This window comes from Scleropages formosus, chromosome 2 (genome assembly GCF_900964775.1).
Source record: "Scleropages formosus chromosome 2, fSclFor1.1, whole genome shotgun sequence".
Classification (NCBI taxonomy): Eukaryota; Metazoa; Chordata; class Actinopteri; order Osteoglossiformes; family Osteoglossidae; genus Scleropages; species Scleropages formosus.
In genome coordinates this window covers 43,346,889-43,366,057 of record NC_041807.1, presented here as the reverse complement: position 1 = coordinate 43,366,057, position 19,169 = coordinate 43,346,889, and the positions used below count along the sequence as shown (strand labels likewise).

The window sequence follows — 19,169 nt, the reverse complement described above, 5'->3', positions numbered from 1 at the left end:
AAGGAGCACCACGAGGACGGACTGCGGAGAAACTCCTCCCAGCAGCAGCGCGCGCCCCATCTCTGATGCACCTCGCGGCGTCCGCGTGAACCTCCCCGAGGCACGTGCGATGGGATGGGATGGGATGGGATGGGATGGGGTGGGATATGTATTGTATGTGGGATGCCGATGTGGGATGACTTAAGTCGAGGACCGGGCGGGGGGCTGTGATGCGCGGTTACTGTTACATTGTGACAAAGTAGTTTCCGCAGAGTCACTGCGTCGCTCGAGACACACAGGCAGCGACTCGCAACGATGCATTACTGGGGTGTGTGTGTGAGTGCGGCTGTGTGTACACAGTGGCTGTTGAGTGTGTGTATCTGTACAGTCGCGTATATGAATATGTGCACAGTCACTGTGTGTGTACAGTCGCTGCATGTTTGTGTGTGTGTGTGTGTGTGTGTGTGTGTACGTGTGTACGTGTGTACAGTCACTGCGCCTCAGTGTGTCTTTGCATCTCTCACTGCTCCTCTTTCTTTGTTGACCCGCAGCTTCTTGCCCACCGGCCTGCGCTGTGCTATCCTTGACCGCGCGGCCAGAGCACATGGGGCACCGGGGAGGAGCGACTAGATCCCGGCAGCGGAAACGATGAACACACGGGCGTAGGAGCGGGAGGGAGGACGTTACACGGGGTAAGAGGGTTCGAACAAACTCTCTCACAAACTATATGTAGGTGTTTGGGTCCTGCACTCAGGGAGCCTTGGCTTGAGGGCAGCGCGCTGACGGATCGAACCCCAGTGTTCGCCTTTCTCGGTAAGGTTCCTGCCTCATCTGCATGTTGTCCTCATGTCCCTCATGTCCCCTTTGTCCAGCTGAGCGCTGAGAGTTAAACTGAGTGTGAGCTGTGTGAGGATCCAAAGACGTTCCAGGTGCAGGTGAACGTGGTCTTCATGACCAGTAGTTTGTGCTCAAGTGGTGTAGGTGCACGCTACCGTGAGCGAGACAGCAGCAGCAGGAGTGAGATTTGAACCCATAACTTTTGGATTGTAAGGGTCAAGCCGTCACAGCTCTTCCAGGTCTTACCGTAGTAAGAGTCTGGTATTTGTGAGGAGCTTTCTAAACATTGGTCACCCCATGATACGCTGCTGCTAATAAAGGGGGTGGTCATGCACTGCGTTTACTCCACTGCTCACCCTTAAGGAAATTTCTGGAATATTGGTGCTTCGCTGAGTAGTTTTGTGTTGTTCGCTGAGACGTGCGTCACTTCTGCTAAATGTATCCATGTAAATCAGTGTTGTTTTATTATTCATTGTTTTTACTTTTGCTACACTGTTTCTCTAATTTGTGACTGTTTTGGGCACAGCTGCTAGTGTCACTGTTAGCGGTGCTGCCTGTGGATCCAAAGGTCGCTGGTTCGAATCCCAGCTGAAGTTCTTGTACCTTTACATAAGTTAGCGTAAACAGCTCTGTAAAAAGTGGTCAGTGCTTTTACACTGTAAGTCGCTTTGGAGAACAGTGTCGGCTACATACAGTATGGAAAAATACAAAACGAACACCAAGAGGTACTTAAACTCCATTATTGTTTCTGTCACCCTCTTGTTGTTCGTTTTGTATTTTTCGGGTCCATTGTTGTAACTTTCTCTCCTTCAAAGTAATGGAGTGACTTGCAGGAAAAAGTGTTTGGGACATGTCCTCGGTGTCGAACTTGTCCAGCCTTTGTGGACGGCGCACAGTCACTTGTACCGCAAACCATCGTTCACGTTCCGTTTTCCGCTCGCGTTCCGACCGGGTACCGTTACACAAAGCGCTGAATTCCCAGCGGAGCCCTTCATAGTAAACTTGGCATTGCTTCAAAGGCAGTGCAACAGAGGCAAGAGCAGGATTTGAATCAACAACCTCTATGTTACAGCGCGTTGTCCCTAACTGCTCCACGGACCGCCACGTATCGTGTATGTGAGCGCAAGAACATACTATGTGAGCCATGTGTGAGCGCTGTATGATTACCGTGTCTCTGTGGAGTGAAACCAGTCGCTGTTGACTTACATTTATTCGTGTAGCAGACACTTCAGTGCAAAGAGAGCAGAAATATGAGGAAACGACACACACGTGCAGGCATGTTGATTGTTGAGTTCAGTTTGTCTCACTGCACCGTAGAAACCAGTGTACATCACATAAGCAGCTGCATGCTGGGCTTTTTATTTAAAACGATAATATAGTACACTTTTATGGAGGACTTAGCAGATCGGGGGGGAGCGAGTCTGAAAGAGGTGTGTTTCGAGACACTTGTTGAGTTTTCAGTGGGATTCAGCAGTTCTGAGTGACGGGAGCTCATTCCAGCACAGTAGAGCCAGAACTGAAAACCTTTGTCATTACTGCCAGACTCAGGCAAAAGGAGCGAGTTGTCCAGTTTGACAGAGAGCCTCGACAGGAGGACGGACCAGCTGGGAGGTGAAAGATCTCAGTTCTGGAGAGCTTGAGTTGTAGGTGGTGATCAGACAGTCAGACATCCAGGCACCGATGTGTGAGGAAGCGTCTGCTGTGGCTCCGGGGGAAACGGTACACTGTGTGTAAACAATGTAAACGTAAGTAAAACACTGTAATACATATGACTCCTTGAGCCAGTGAGTCCCACTTACTCTTTTCGTACCAGTATTTTTACTTGAGTGTGCTTTTTGGATACTCTGCGGTGCGGTACAGTACGCAGAGGTGTGTTTGTGTCTAAGAGGGGCTGTCGTGTGCTGATGTTCTTCCATTTGTCTTCATCCAGCTGAGCTTCATGCAGCAGGCAGTGTTCCTTCTGTGGGGGACACCTTCACAGCATGCCCTCCGCCTTCGGGGACGCTGCAGCAGCTGTGTGTGTGCATGTGCGTGCGTGTGCGTGTGCGTGCGTGTGCGCGCGCGCGTGTGTGTGCATGTGCAAGGCTGTCCTGTGCACCACTGTGTAACCCCTATGTGAGTTGTACCGCACCCCCCCCCGACTCCCCCCGAGAGCCATCATTCTGAGGTCATGGTGCAGCGCCTCCTACAGGCCCTCTGCAGTGACGGCAGCGGGCACCTTCATCGCGCTCAAGCTCATGTGTTCCGCCTCAAACGTCTCGATGTTCCAGCGGCTTATTTTTCATTATAGTTAAGATTTGCGTGTTTCTCTTTTCCGTCTCCCGGCCACATTAACCGAACCGTCGGCGGAAGCCGGCACAGTGGACCTGCTGCTGCGAACCAGCTCCCGGGACCATGTTTTAACCAGTTGTGTCCTGCAGGGGCCCGCGCTCCTGTGGACATGGCCACGCCCAGGAAGACCCAGGGCTCCTCTCCCTCCTCCTTGATGGAGCTCTCCTTCCAGCCGCTGCTCAAGGCCTTCGAGGACCTCACCCTGGACTCGGGCTATGGGGGCATGGCGAGCTCCTGCCGCTCCTCCGTGCTCTCCTTGTCACCCTCACACCTGGACACCCCTCCGCCGGGGACGCTGTGGACGCTGCGGGAGGCCGTGGGAAGGGACGGCGGGGACAAGGGCCTGGCTGGGAGAGAGACTTGGGCCACCTTACCGCCCCTGGAGTGGGCTCCCTGGACGGAGGAACAGCTGGGCGTCGTGATGCGCAGGAGCCTTCCCTCCTGGCGCCTGTCCCAGCAGCTGCTGCGCCAGGTGTCCGTGCGCCTCGGGAGGGCGCTGCAGCGCGTGGCCCTCGAGGCCCGGCGCCTCGGCCTGCGCTGCGGGAAGTGCACCAAGCAGGAGGTGCAGGCGGCCGCCAGGCTGCTGCTGTCCTGGGCCCTGGCCGAGGTGTTCGTGGGGGCGGGCGCGCGGGCGCTCTCGCAGTACAGCATGAGTGTGGAAGACCCCTGGATGCACGGCAAGAGCGCCCTCTGCGGGTTGGACCTGTCGGTGGGGCGTGTCTTCCGCTGGATGGTGGAGGCCCGCGTGGCGCCTCTGGTCCACGAACACGCTGCCATCTACCTGGCTGCTGGCCTGCAGGCCCTTCTCGAGGTGCTCGGCAACAGGCTGGGCAGGGCGCCTCCGGACCACCGGGGGGCGCTGTCGCAGGCTGAGACCGACGAGGCGGAGCAGCAGGCGCTCGATCGACTGCTAGATGCTGACGCGGAGCTCTGGGGACTCTTTCAGCCCTATCGGCACCTGATGTGCGGCCGAAACGCGTACGGTAAGAGGCTTCCGTAAAGCAACAATTGCAAGTGGAACGCTGAAAATGACCCAGTGATCATCGCACTTCGTTCGCACACACTGGGTTGCGAACTTACAAACACTGTGACTGTGCGCAGAACTTTGTTCGCAGCTCATTCTGTCCGCAACTCCAGGGTCACTTTTACCACCATTGATAAAAAGGTTCACGAGAGACAGGGATGGAGGGAGGGAAAGACCTGGCAGTCCCCTTCTGTGACAGCCTCAGATACGTCTGCAGTAAAATCAGTGTATGGTAAATACACGCAAGTGCTGAAACCGCTTGTCCTGAGCGGGGTCGCGGCGAGCCGGAGCCTGAGCCGGAGCCTAACCCGGCAACACAGGGCGTAAGGCCGGAGGGGGAGGGGACACACCCAGGACGGAACGCCAGTCCGCCGCAAGGCACCCTAAGCGGGACTTGAACCCCAGACCCGCCAGAGAGCAGGATCCGGCCAAACCCACCGCGCTACCGCGCCCCCCTCGTACGGTAAATAGTGTACAGCGTACGGCAAACGAAAGAGGCTCCGGTACCGATTGCTGACCGACTTCCTGACCGGCTGCTCCCATAAACACAGTCAGTGTCCCTCGTCCTCTCGCTGATCACTGATACTGAGACACGGGGCAGGAGCTGTAAACACCGTGGCGGCGAGTTGAACGAAGACGGTCCCTCTTTACTGCTGTGCGGGTGACTGAAGACGCCACAGTTAAGAACGAAACACTCTTCATGTTTGCTTTTTTCAAAGTAGTTTCACTTTTTCCGCCATTTGTGTGCGAGCCCCCCTTGCGCCGCAGGCTTCTCCTCAACTCCGTGTCCCGTAGACGCTTCCGGAAAGCGCGGCGATCCCCGGCAGCCAGCTGAGCCACGGCCAACAAGGTCACGTCGTGCTGTTCCGTGTTCGCAACCATTTACTCTGTTTCTACAGTGATGTTGTGTGTCCTTCAGGGAACGTCTCTTTAATTTCTCTGCATTTCATGTTCAACTTTCTTCTTCTTCTGCTCTCTATCTACTAAATGCACAAGTTTGTTCAACATTTGTTCATTTATAGGTGCTGCAGTGTGACGGCGAGCTGTTTGTGGGAATATTCAGTAAAAACACGACTGAGTGTGAAAGTGTGCGTAATGCCAGGAGCCTCCTGTACGAAGGTGTCCTGTGGAGCCCAGTGAGGACCACAGTGTGTGTGGCCACTTGTGCGCACACACATACACACACAGCGCGCTGCCGCGTGACACGCCTGTGACGAGTGTGTGCTGTGTCAGCGGTGTGACAACACGAGTGGCACGGAGGAGCAAAGAAGGGCTTCGGTTAACTCCCCCCCCCCAGGTGCCCAGAAACTGCTGCTTCGAGCCCTTTGAGAAAAGAGTCTCTCTCTCTCTCTCTCTCTCTCTTTCTCGCACGCACGCACGCACGCACGCACGCAGAGCACATTCCAAACTCTGAGATCCCCTCGATTGTGCTGCAGCTCAGAGCTGCTGATCTTGTCCTCAAAGAACCCAGGTTTGAATCCTACTGTAGTCGTACTGTACCTTAGTGACGGCATTTACCCTGAGATGAACAAGTAAAAATTATCCTGCTGCATAAATGGGCAATAATAATGCGACAATACACTCGACACACAGCGTAACACCACAGAACGAGGGGAGCGGGGGGGTCTGGTGGTGTAAAACTCCACTTCCGATTTTCTGTCTTTGTCCCAGTCTGTGTCTCTTTGTGTTTCATACTAAACCATGGATTTGTCCACAAACTGCTGGCTGTACAGAAACTTTAGGAGAGAGAAGAACTGCTGCTTTGGCTCCATGTGACGCTGGGGGCTTGTGGGCGGGGCTTGTGGGCACAACTCTTTCATCATCAGTGCAGTGGAAACGTGGTTTACACACAGGACATGTGGTTGGACAAGTCTGGAAGCACACATGCACAAGCTGCAGTACAGGTACACGAGGGTTCACATTACATCAGTGGACACATGAGGACAGGGGACGCGGGTCAATTCTCGTCATCTCTTTCTACATGAGCCGTGCGTCCCCTTACTGCCTTCTGCAGGGTACATCGTCAGCTTGTAGGTAGCAATCGGCTCCATTCTCTGCTTCTGTAGCACCTCGAACCCGCAACCCCCTCCTCAGATACGTCCTGCATAACATCTGCAGGATCCGCCCCTCACAACTCACAACAGACTGTACACAATTCCTGGTCCAGACCATAGTGATGTCCTACCTGGACTACTGCAGCTCCTTCCTATAGCTGCCCGGATCAAATTCAACACTCTGGTTACAGCCTACAAAACCAGCTGTCACTCAGAACTGCTGAATCCCTCCCACATTGAAGAAGGGTGTCGAACCCATCTCTTTGACAGTCACTTCTCTCCTGACCTCTTGACAGCTCCATCAATGAGTCCAACACCATCTGCTATGATTATCTATGTATTTGCTGTTTGAATGTCACTCCTACAGGAGCTACTGGAGGGGTGTGAACGAGCAACATGGTGGTGTCCATAGTCCTTTGTTACTCTGAAATTCATGTTGCTTTGGAGAAAACTGATACATTTACATTCACACTCATTCATGTAGTTTTCATGTGGAAGTGTGTTGCTTCATTGCATAGTGACAGTTGGTCACTTGTCCTGGGTACAATGACAACTGCATGACGGTTTGTCTCCGACATTCTGCGGTTCACCCCCCTTCCCCAGCCCCCAGCCCCTGTCCGCATTGCCCAGTGTGCCATGTGAGATCTTTGTCCCAATCCAGCTGACTGCAAACAAACAAACGGCAAAGTGGCTCCTACCTTGTGCTGATTGGGGCAGTTTGGGTTCGTCAGTGGGGTTCAGCAGGTGAACGGACGCTCCGGTTCCGCTAAGCTCGGCTAAAGGCTCCACAATAGAATTGCTGTTGAGCTCAGAAAAGTGTGTTGAGTGGCAAAGAGCTGGGGGGGGGGGGGGTTATGGGGGGGCTAAATGGAGTGCTCCGTGCGCCGAAAACATCACAGTGCACTTCCCTCTCTGCTCTTCACGGTTAAACACACGTCCACAGCACCTGAGAACACTGGAGCCCTTCATCTTCCTGCAGGACAAATCCCAGTGGAGCCCAGTTTCTGTCCTGCAGCGTTAATCCATGCTGGAGACTATGTTAACGTTTTCTACATTTATTAAAATTCCACTTTGCTGCACTAGCCGCTCATGTGACAAATGTAGATTTAGGCATTTAAGATACAAACACTTCCCAGTTTCTTTATTTTCCACTGCTCTTTCTTCACTCCCTGACAGAAATTTCAGGAGCTAAGTGGACATGACATGAGGACAAAGTGTCCAAGTGGCAAAAGATCTTCTAAGATGCTTGCTGGGTGTGGGGTTCGAGTCCAGCTCAGCATTTGCGTTTTTCTCTCCGTGTCTGTACCCTCCCCCATGACATGTGCTGGCAAAGTACTTCTCTTCCTCCCTCGTCTTGGAATCCATGCAAGTGGACTCGACTTGACGACCCGTCCATCTCTCATGTGATTATGACCTGTGTTTACCCTCCGAGCCACTAGATGGCAGTAGAGCAAAGGGCACTAAAACGAAATAGGATTGCTGCGTTGTCTTAGTTCAGCTCGCTGCCCCGGTGTTTACAGCTCCAGTCCGCCGTTCCTCAACGTTAGTGCTCGGTAACAGGATGAGGAACACTGACTGTGTTTACAGGTGTTGGTGGAGACGACAGCTTTTGCTTCTCATTCGCTCCTTCGTTTTCACTAACTGCTTCTCCTGCTCAGGGTCATAGAGGTTCGAAGCCTATTCCGGAACCCCCGGGCACAAGTACGGGGGGGACGCGCACCATTGCATGGTAGCCACACACATGCACAATCACAATGGACAATTTAGCATCTCCAAATCACGTGAAACACATCCTTTGAGTTGTGGGAGGAAACCAGAGCACCCAGAGGAAAGCCACACAGACATCAGACAGACACATACTTCACACTGACTGAGCCACATTGGAACCTCTGCTAAAGCAGCCCAGGGACTTTGAGGCAGTGGTACTACCCTCTGCACCACTGCGCTGCCAGTTTCAGTTTCCACTCATTTTTAGTTCTATTGTTAATGTGATATCTGAGCTTTCAACAGAAATTGTCATCCTAATGTTGGCACGAACTGAGGGACGTCTGCAGTTAGTTTTTCTGTTGGTTGTGACTTGGTGCTAAAATTGATGTCAAAGCTACACACAAAGAGTTACAAAGACACTTCTATATGCTCTCTATATGTATGTACTACGGTATATACAGTACTCTAGTATACAGTCAACTGTCTTATTTGTTTACTGTCTTATGTCTTTGTTCAGTGCTCTGCTGAAGATGAATTATCTGAAGAAGATGAATTTAGATCTAATTTTCTTTCATCTTCATCTGCTCTAGAAGAAGATGAATTTTCTGATCTTAAAAATACATCGAACTGAGTTGAGTTGTGGTGCCACTTGTCAGCCTTGTGGACCTCAGCCTGGCTTGGCCGTCCGGTTCGGTTCAGGTTCAGTCTCTTCTGCTCTGCTCTGTCTCTGTGCTCCCTTCACTGCTCAGCCCATGAAGATGCAATACAACTGTAGCCTTCCCAAGTGGTGACAATGAGAACGATAAAAACCCGAATGACTAACCCCTGTCGCCGGCCGCCGTCCCTCTGCCTCTCGTCACAGGTGTCCTGGTGCTGCCCTCGTACCTGAGCGTCTACAGCCGGCGGTCCATGGGCAGAGCGGGCGGCACCCTCCCCTTCCGGGTGTCCGAACTGCAGACGCTCGAAAGCAGTTTGCTCAGCACCACCGTGGACAGTGTCTCCGAGCTCAGTGAGAGCGCTGTGTCCTGTTGTTAACCATTTCCTCCCTCTCTGTGTATTTCTACACAGTTAACACTCCACCGTCCCCACTGTCTCTGTCCTTTCACCCCCTCTCTGACTGTGCTCTCTCAGCTCCAAGTCATTCCAGTATCTTGCTTTAGCGTCACTTTCTGCCTTGTCTCACCAGCTCTAGCCACATTGTCACTCCACTGTATCCCCACTGTATCTCTGGTGTGTCTTTACTGTATCCCCACTGTATCGAACCTACTCGATCGATGAGCCTCGGTGCAGCAAGCGGTAGGGAACAAACTAGGTTTGCTTGAGACTTTCATGTCTGCAGCTATGTCTCCTTCTCAATGTAATGCATAAATTGTCGTTTTGCTGAGATGTACGTCGCTTTGGACAAAAGCATCTGCTAAATGAATAAATGTAAATGTATCTCCACTGTATCCCCACTGTATCTCCACTGTATCCCCACTGTATCACCGGTATGTCCCCACTGTCTGTATCCCAACTGTACGTAGTGTATCTCCACTGTATACCCACTGTACCCCCACTGTATCCCCACTGTAACTCCACTGTATCCTTCGCTACACCGGTGCACTTCATCGCTTCTGTAGCACTGAGCACAGAGTCACTGTCCAGTTGCTGTGTTGTCCTGATGCACTTCTTTGGATGCTCTGTCCCACCAACCAGGACTGCAACCCAGTGTGTCCTCACTGCATCTCCACTATAACTTTACTGCCACCCCTCTTTATATTAGCTGTATCCCATCCGTGTCTCCACTGCAGCCCCACTGTAACCAAGTGTTACTGCTCTGTAACCTCACTGTGTCCTCACTGCATCTCCACTGTATCTTTACTGCTGCCCATTTTTGTATTAACTGTAACTCATCTGTATCTCCTCTATATCCCCTCCAGGTGCCCTGGTCATCAACACAATGTACTGCCTGCAACGGATATCTTCTGGCTCCTCAAGTGCGGTGGACCGTGCTCCTTTCCACCAGAGGGCACTATGCTGGGAACCAGGGGCTCTGCATACACTCTTTTACTATACTCATGTCCAAAGGGAGGGGGGGCGACACAGCCCTGAGTCCCGTGGACCTCAGCTGTGCACGGAAAGGTCAGAGGTCATTTGTGGCTTCGCTTTACCAGTCATTGTTGCGCTTTAGCGTGAACGACTGTTTTCTGACCAAGTGCTTCCCTGGCAGCTCTTCGCTGTGCTCCAGATGTGCGTGACGTTCCGGTCCAGGCATCAGGATGCCGTGCGCTTGGTCACGAATCGTAACCGTATTCCTGTGCGTGCTCAGACGTCCTGGTATAACCACTTCAGAAATATGCAGCAGTGTCATCCAGGCCAAACAAAGCAAACGGACAAATGATGAACATCTGACGTATGAATTGCGTGTAACGTGCAGACGCCATATTAGAAACGATGTGAAGACGTGAAGAATTTAACTAAATCCAATCACTTACTGAAATTTCACTTGAAATTCATTTTAATTCAGTTTATTTTTGACTCACCGCTCTTCTCACACTGTGATGCAGCCTGACTGGACAAAGGCAACAGGGTAGGCAAAGAAACAGAGATAACTGTTCGTTACAGAGCAGCGTAAGACATTTTCCAACGGATTTATTAAAGCTATAAGTATGCGTACTGGCCGCGGAGGCAAGGAACAGAAACTCCCAACTGGAAGTCCAGGGAGACATAACCTCTGGGGGTCCAAGGGCCAGTGGCTGCCCTCGTGTTGCTTCTTCGAATGACATAACTTTGGTGGGAGGAGCTTTGAGGAGAACAACCAATCGGTGAGCTACATGGCTGGTTGCCTTGCTGTCCTCCTTGGCCTCGCTGTGCAGTGTAATAGGAGTTGCTGAGCAGGCTTTCAACCTGCCATGACATGCAGATGCTTGCTTTCTTCTGGGGGTACATATGAAAGGTGTTAAAAAACACTTGTCCTTCCACGTCCCTTATTTCTGTGATTCTGAGATGTGTTTGGCTGCGAGGCCAGCAGCAATGCCACCGCAGCTCTGTGACTGGCTGTCAGTATGTTAAGCCCTATTTCTGCACCTCTTGCTAATGTGTGATTGGTCAACAGGCCAGAGGCGTGGCTGCCCCCGCTCTGCGAGTGGTTGCGCGCGTGTATCGCCCTGGCGGAGCATCGGCACAGCCTGACGGTGGACAGTGGAGATGTTCAGCAGGCGGCCAGGCTGCTGCTCCCAGGTGTGGATGTGGAGCCCCGCCCCCTCAGGTAACCGTGCTACCCTGTGAAGTACAGACCTCCTTCTTGCAGTTAAACACTGGAAAAACTCTCTTTTATCGACAGCTCATTCCTGGTGGCGAACATCTCTGAACGAGGCGTGTTATTGTACGTGCAAATAACTCGCAGCTCTGACTGGAGGGGTATCGCTCTCTGTGTCATGTACATGTGTGTATGCCTGGTGTGTGTGAATACCAGTAGGAGCAGGAACAGGAGTGTGTGCAAACATTTCATATTCAGAAATATATGGTTCACGTTACAGCCACTGAATTTCAGCTGTGCAGCTAACGTTTGTCGAGCCGTGGGATTAATATTGAGAAAGAAGGATATTGATTTGTTCACGTTCCTTTTTAAAATCCACCTCAGTATAATCTCAAAATCCCGTCTTCAAGAGTAACCTTCTAGATTACATGCAGGGATTTATGGAGCAGCTCTGCAAGTATGTGGTCAGATTTTCTGTGAATGTCAGATTTTACTACATATTTGTGGTGTGCGTGTGTGTGTGAGAGAGACAGGACAGGTTAAACAGCAGGAGCTCCGGACCCCAAAGTAACCCTGAAGCGAACACCACAGTAGCTGCACTGACTGAAAGAGCCTGTAAGGGAAAGACAGGTGTCCTAAGGTGCTTCACGGGGGTGAAACAGGGGTGAAACAGGGGTGAAACGGGGGGAGGGGGGGGTTACAGCTCTATGTCCTTTTCTTGCTCTTTGCCTCCAGGCTCTAATAAGAAGAACGACGAGGTAACTGTAGACACATCCGCAGTCATACTCCTCTCCTCTTGATCATCTACTCTCCTTCCTATTCCCTTTATCCTCATCATCTTCATTCCGTAGTCTTCTCACTGCTCTCCTTCTTCTGTCATCCCCTTTCCCAGACCCCCAGTCGCTCTCACTCCTCTTCTCCTCTTATCTGTTCACGCTGTGCATTCTTTATTCTCCTGTCAGAAGCTCTGGTTCAGAGCTCTGTCCCTGATGAAAAAGATGAAGCTCTAGGAGTCCCGAAAGCAGTCCGAGACTCTATGGGTGTCCGCGGAGGGAACGGCTCCGCCTGTAGACTCGGGCGCGTGTAGTTGTGTACTGATGGGTATCTTTGTTCACTCCTTCCTGTCCCTTTTCCCTCTGTTGTCCTGTACTCATCATCACTGGAACCCTCTGTACACACCCCACCCTGCTCTCCTGCCCGTCTGCTTGTCCTCCAGGGTGGAATGTTGTCTCTATGCCTCCAAGCGGTTGGAGGCTCCCGCAGTGAAGCGCGTGCTCTGCTGGAACCTGGCCTTCCGTATGCTCACCTGCGGCCGGACAGACCTGGTAGCCTCAGCTGTAGCGCTGCTGGGGCCTGACGGCGTGAACACCCTCGACCAGCAGGTACCGTCAGTCAAACAGCGCCCCAGGAAGGCAGCTTTGGGAAGCACAGCATGTGAATTACAGGGCTGTATTTTGTGCTGTTATGTTGTAAACATGTTCAGCTCTTGTCTTTGGGGCTAGATTCATGTTCCTGGTAATTTAATTGTAACAGAGTTGATGTCTCAGTGTAAAAATGTGTCAATGTAACGGTGTTGGTGTCTCTGTGTTGATACAGTGTGTCAATGTAACAGTGTGAAGCAGTATTGCTGTTTATGTATAGCAGTGTTGATGCTGATGTTCTAATGTCCATATGACAGTCTCTCTCTGTCTCTCTCCTTCTCTCTCTCTGTCACCAGGGTCTCTCCCCTCTCATGTACACCTGTGCAAATGGAGACGAGGCCATGGTTCAGGTTCTGCTAGATTCTGGGGCTTCTGTCAACTTGCAGGTAGGTAAGAGTGTTTTGTTGTGTGTGTGTGTGTATATGTGTGTGTCTGACACAGAAGGAGAGAGACAGAAAGAGCAAGATCACAGGGCAAGCAGTGATTGCAGCTCATCTGAGCAGTAACATGCCACTCGAGTCAAACAAGCACGCAACAGCAGAGCTCGTACAATACTCTGTAGGCAGCGATAAATACAGTAACTGCCTTCATCGCCTTCGCTGTCACCCTCTCCTCCAGGTTCCAGGGGCAGCCCAGTTGGCCCCCTGTGCTCATCCAGAGACCCGCCACTGGACTGCGCTCTCTTTCGCTGTTGCCTTCGGACACACATCTGTGGCTCAGGTACGTGGTGTGCCTTCCTTACCTAGGGTCAAACAGCATAGTGTCCCAAACCCCGGTGGCAGTAAAGCAACAGTGTTCGGACACAGGTGCACCCGGTTAGGCGACCCTAAACCTTGCTGCAACTCCCCTGCATGCTCGTTGGCTCCACACAGACATCCCAGCATGCTGCAGGAGTCGACACGGGTGCGAACATGTAGGAGGAGCCAGTGGCCCCAATGCAGCACTCGTAAGCATGCGCAGCTTTGCGCCGGTGTTGTGCAGCAGCAGCAGAATGTGAAGAGACTTCCGGTCCCGGTTGTGCTCCTCGTGACCCCAGAAGCCCATTTCTTACGCGAGACGGTTCTGATGATGCTGTGCTCCTGCAGCTCCTGTTGGACCATGGCGCTGACGCTGACGGCTGTGCGGGAGAAGAAGGAGCCGCGGAGACACCCCTGCAGTTGGCCGCGGCCGCAGGTCCACTCCGAACCTCCTGTGAGGTCCAATCTGAGCTCTCTTCATGGGGACAGTATCAGTCCCGGGGTTTACTGGACAATCTCGCCCCAAAGTAGCACCGTTCCTTCACCCAGTTGCATTGTGTCCTCTGCTCCAGACTGGCTGGACTCACAGAAACGGCATGAGTGCTGAGAGCCGCATGTTGGGCCTGGTATCGGCGGATGCTAAGCCCTGCCAACTCTCAGTTTGGGCCATGAGTTTCCAGAGAAGATTAATGAGTTGAGCTCCGGTTGACTATGACCCGGTCCATAGTGGAGTTCACTCTGACTGACTTGGGATGTCTCTCGCTCTGCCCAGGACGTTACCCGCTAGTCTCTCTGCTGCTCGAGAGGGGGGCGGATCCACTCAGCGGAACCTGCAGCGTGATTGGTGGGAGCAGCTCCCTGCGGGGGATGACCACCGCGTTCTCCCTGGCTGCTGCCCACGGTCATCGGTAGGCACAGCCACACCTGCTCGCTCCCGTGTGTGTTTCTGTGTGTTTGTGCAAACAGGTGCAAACTGGATCCTCGGCTCACGGACCCCATTGGGACTGGAAGTCTGTCAGTGACTCATTTTCACCGTGTCTTGAAAAGCACTTTCACAGTACATAAAAGATTTTAAAATAAATTGTCAGAAGGTGATCAGGAATCTACTCTTTTTGGGTGTGTTTTAGTACCAACTAACATTTACATATTTTTCAGACACTTTTCTCCAAAGTGACTTCCAATGAACTCTGTGTAGTGTTACTAGCCCACACACCTTATTCACCGCAGTAACTTACACTGCTAGATACACTACTTACAATGGCTCGCTCATCAATACATCACTGGAACACACTCTTTCTGTCACTCACACACTATGGGTAAACTGGAACAGCATGTCTTTTGATTGTGGGAGGAAACCAGAGCACCCAGAGTAAACCCACACAGACAATGATGCAAACTCTATACAGACTGAGCAGGGATCAAACCCGCATCCTCTTGCACCACGCAGGCACTGTGAACCAGCAGCGCTACTCATTGTGCCACCGTGTCACACTAAGTTTGCTGCACAGCAGACGGAAATGGTAGAAAGCAGAACAGCGAAGAAAATGCGATGCAAAGACAAATAAACCATCTTCAACGTTTCTGTCTTCGAACACATGGCACAGGGCACCATAGTGGTGCGGCGAGTAGCACTGCTGTACCCCAGCACCTGGGTGGTATGAGAGGATGTAGGTTCAGTCCCCCACTCAATCTGTGTGGACTTTGCATTTTGTTCACGTGCTCTGGTTTCCTCCCACAGTCCAAAGACAAGTGTTTCAAGTGAACTGGACACTGTGAGGGCTCGTGCGTATAGGTGAGTGACTGTACTGTAGTGTAGTGTGTGCAGCACTGTGAGTCACTGTGTCACACAGAAAAGGTATCAGACAAACACTGCACAGTGTTCGCTCACTGGAAGTCGCTTTGGGAAGAACACCCGCTAAGTGAACAATGTAAACTCGGCCGTCGACAAGCGAACCCGGTCTCCTTGTAGGCTGCTCAGCTGAGCGAGAATGTGTACACGCCATTACGCCGAGCGTCACCGTAGTGCATCGCGTGTGTTGCAGGACTGTACTGTGGACCCTGCTTTCCACCATCAACAGTGACATGGTGTCCCTGGAAGACATGCTGGCAGAGGGGCTGGTGTCCAGAAGTGACTCGGGCGCACAGTCGGGGCGCAGCAGCCGTGCCAGGCGGCGTGCCCTGCAAGGGGCGCTCTACCACAGCGCTGAGCACGGCTTCCTGGACATCGCCATGCAGCTCCGACAAAGAGGTGCTCCCGTCTCGCCCGCATCGCTGCTCTGTGAAAGCACATGGGCACAGAGCTGACCGTGAGACCACGAGCGTCCGTTTCGCCCACAGAGAACGTGCCCTGGACGCTTCACTCCTGGCTGCAGTGCCTGAGGACGTCCTTCTCGCAGCAACGCTGGGACATGACACACAGCCTCCTGGGAGACTTCCCCACGCTCCAGGATGTGTACAGCAAGGAGCTGGTGTGCGACGGCTTGCCGCTACTCTTCAACATCCTCAACACCTGCCAGGTGCGCTCCTCCTTGAGGCGGACTTTGTGTCAGTTGACGGTGGACATCACAGCCCTCTTTCGTGCAGCTTCAGGCATCGCGAGTCACGCTCGGCTTTCGCCGTGTCCTCTTTTCTGTTCCCAGAGCGAGTCCACAGTGCACCAGCTGGCTGCCATCTTGTCCAGCTGTTATGGCTCGTACCCAGTGCCTGCAGTGCATGAGTGCGCTCCAAAGCCTCACACACCTCTAGGTACACCTCCCCGCACCTTACACACCCTTATGTACACCCAGCACACTCTGTGCGGGACCTCACACACCTGTGCTTATACCATCCTGAACTTGTACACCACTTACCTATTTAACTCTTCATGCTTTGCCTAGTTAATAGCGTTCAACTGCTAGACTTAGAAACTCTTGTCTTCACCTTCAAACTGGGCAAGAATCCATGATGTTAATTAACGTTAAAACTCAATATTTGAACTCAGTGCAAGATGATCTCACAAGATGTTAGTTTCTAAATCTTCTGTGGTAAAGCAAAGTGAACTCCACTGAGTCCCCATAGACCTTATGAAATGCCAGAGAATCCCTGCAGACCCCAACGAAGCCCACCAGTCACAGCAGACCACTACAAGCCTGGAGAGGCCAGTAAATTCCAGTAGATCCCAACAAACCCTGGCAGACCCTAACAAGACCCTAACCTCTAACCCCCACAGACAATTGCACATTGCAACGAAAGCCAGCAAACCAAAGCAAATCCCAGAAAATCCCAAAGAACCTCAGAAGATCCCAACGAATTCCAGTAAATGTCACCAGACCCCTGTAGACTCCAAAACATCTAAACAAATTGCATTGAGCCCTTGCAGGAAATGCCAATGAATTCTAGGAGACCCCAGCGAATCCCGGTAAACCCTGTCGCAACCCAGCGAGTATCAGTAGAGTCCAACAAATCCCAAGGAATCCCAGTGAGTTCAGGTGAGATTTTCCTGTTTCTGGCAACTCTTCCAACAGATCCTCTCTTCCTGAACAACAAGGAGATGTGTGACATTACGTTTCTGGTTGAGGACAAGCCCTTTTATGGCCACAAAGAACTGGTGTCGTCTGCCTGTCCAGGGTAGGAGCTCGTTGAATCTCTTGGTGGGCAAGTGTCTTTGTCAAGGTCTCGGATTGTATGGGACCCTCAGCTTCCCAGTTGTAGAGCTCTTCCAGTTCACACCAACACCAGAGAGAAGATTTAAAGCTCAGTAGCTCAGCTCTACAGGTACGATACCTGAACAAGGGTGAATAGTGCAAAGAATTCACAGCGTACAAGAGTTACACACTAGTATGTAGTTTTTGCGTGTTGTTGCGTGTAGAATGAATGCATGACGTGGATGAGATGAATAGCTGTTTGCCGCCTTCTTGCAGGTTGGAGAAGCTTATCAGTCAGGTGTCTTCATCCAGCTTGACCCCTGTGGAAGTTCCTGACATCAAATACAGCACTTTCCAGGTGAGCCTCCACCTGGCCCAGGGCTCTCTGAGAAGCTCTGAGGGTCATGTGTCATGTGCTTCCTAACCTCAACATCTCAGAGTGGACAAAGGTGCCGTCTTTGCGCTGCATTATGGATGTTTCTTTACAGCTGGTGATGCAGTACATTTACAGCGGAGGAGTTCAGGGGATACACCTGAGCAAACAGGAGGCCGTGGAGGTATGGCACTCACTCGAACACTTGTACAGGTGTCACTGCGTCAGACGTCAGTAGGACTTGTCACAGCATTAAAGGCGCAATGAAAGAGTTGCCGTTGTTAAGGAGCAGTGTTGTCGCGCAGCTGGTGCCTTCACCTTGGTGCCGTCGCGCGCTGTGCTAACACACGCAAGGGCCGCTGTGAGGAAACACAGCAGTACAGGGAGCCGTCTGCAGCATTTTCTCTCTCGTGTCTTTTAATCAAAGAATGATGTGCAGTGCACGCAGCAGCCGGCAGGCGGTGTAGCGCTACAGGACACACACAAGTCACCTGAATGTTGCCTCTTCTGTCGCCTTCTGCTTGCCTTCGCCCAGGTTCTACATGTCGCCCACGTCTTTGGTCTCAAAGTGTTGAAACGCCACTGCGAGGTGCTCTGCTCCAAGTGCATCTACCCGTCGGACGCAGCCAGCGTGTACCGCCAGGCCAAGGCAGGACAAGGGTTCAATGGCGTAGCTCCTATGAGCTCCTGTGAGTTAAGCTTAATAGCTGCGCTCCCGTCCGTCCCCCGCGTGACCTCTCCGTGTTTGCAGGCTGACCAGGCATCCGAGCTGAAGAGGTTCTGCGAAGGCTACTTTCTGAAGAACATGGTGGCCCTACTGGACGTCAGCTCCTTCCGCCGCCTCCTGCTGGCAAGCGAGGAAAAAGACGCCCTGGGCAAAGACCTACTGCACACGCTCACCACCCGCATGCAGGCCCTGGGTCAGCCGGTGGCCAAGGAGACCATGGTTTAAAGTGCCACCTGCTGTCAGTGGGGCAGCACTGCAGACCGATGGTTTGATGGTAGCGGAAGGAGATGACGATGGATTATCGTACTGGACGTGCTGGAAGTGCTGACAGGTGACAGGAGACTTCGCTTCGTCTCAGGCGGCAGTGAGAGGGATAAACAGCCCAGTCGCCTCTTTGCTGGGTGACATTACACTTTCTGAAGCTTTCTTCCTAGTGTGAGTGAGATCAATATGCATTTGCCAGCGTACTTCAATATATTCTTACTGGTAAGAAGCGGTGCAACAACTGATTGTACATTTTCTTCATTGTTCACACTGATGTCTTTACGGAGTGTGTGCTCAGTATGACTGTTAAGAAATCAGAAGTTCCAATAAATGCTTATTGAGTGAATTAATTGATGGGGAATTTTCAGAACAGTGTAAGGGGCCGCCTTGTTGTGGTGTGTCAAGATCCTGCAGAATCGCTCTTTCTTTACTTGGACTCCATGTTCAGACCTGGAATCAGAGTGAAGCCTGCATGGTTGCTATGGAAACCAGAGTTTTGGTCCTGCAGGTGTGATCTTGAGGTATTCTGACTTCTAGAAGTATGGGCCACTCAGCTTTAGAGGAAGGAGAATCCACTTGGGGCAAAGGGCTCCTTCACATTCACTATTTGCTCAAGAGCTTCCAAAGCGTTGGAAAGAATTTATTTAAAGTCCTTTTCCCACACAGGTCAAGTTCACAAAGTATACAGTGAAAGGATTAATAAATGGTGACATGGTGGGTGGCATGGTGGCACAACGAGTAGCGCTGCTGTCTCACAGCGCCTGGGTGGTGCGAGAGGACATGGGTTTAATCCCTGCTCAGCCTGTGCGGAGTTTGCATGTTCTCCCTGTTTCTGTGTGGGTTTGCTCTGAGTG

At 52.1% G+C, this 19,169-nt stretch overlaps 1 protein-coding gene across 3 annotated transcripts; it reads left to right on the top strand.

The window, feature by feature from the left end:
* The first annotated feature begins 530 nt into the window (after nucleotides 1-530).
* LOC108931252 (ankyrin repeat and BTB/POZ domain-containing protein 2-like) lies at nucleotides 531-19,074 on the top strand. 3 transcript variants are annotated; one of them, XM_018746918.2, is made up of 18 exons: nucleotides 531-671; nucleotides 3,237-4,130; nucleotides 8,795-8,941; nucleotides 9,852-10,053; nucleotides 11,027-11,179; nucleotides 12,387-12,552; nucleotides 12,888-12,977; nucleotides 13,210-13,311; nucleotides 13,677-13,764; nucleotides 14,101-14,236; nucleotides 15,371-15,576; nucleotides 15,666-15,844; nucleotides 15,968-16,073; nucleotides 16,832-16,934; nucleotides 17,228-17,309; nucleotides 17,440-17,508; nucleotides 17,860-17,973; nucleotides 18,076-19,074. In XM_018746918.2, the coding sequence occupies exons 2-18, from the start codon at nucleotides 3,257-3,259 to the stop codon at nucleotides 18,274-18,276; spliced, it is 3,018 nt and encodes a 1,005-aa protein (XP_018602434.2). In that variant the 5' UTR covers nucleotides 531-671; nucleotides 3,237-3,256; the 3' UTR covers nucleotides 18,277-19,074. The 3 variants fall into 3 exon arrangements, 2 of the variants coding, with proteins under 2 accessions (XP_018602434.2, XP_029104592.1); XR_003797309.1 differs by lacking the exons at nucleotides 17,440-17,508; nucleotides 17,860-17,973; nucleotides 18,076-19,074 and having other exon boundaries at nucleotides 16,832-17,081; nucleotides 17,228-17,306; XM_029248759.1 differs by lacking the exons at nucleotides 16,832-16,934; nucleotides 17,228-17,309; nucleotides 17,440-17,508; nucleotides 17,860-17,973; nucleotides 18,076-19,074 and adding an exon at nucleotides 16,537-16,722.
* Nucleotides 19,075-19,169: the final 95 nt, after the last annotated feature.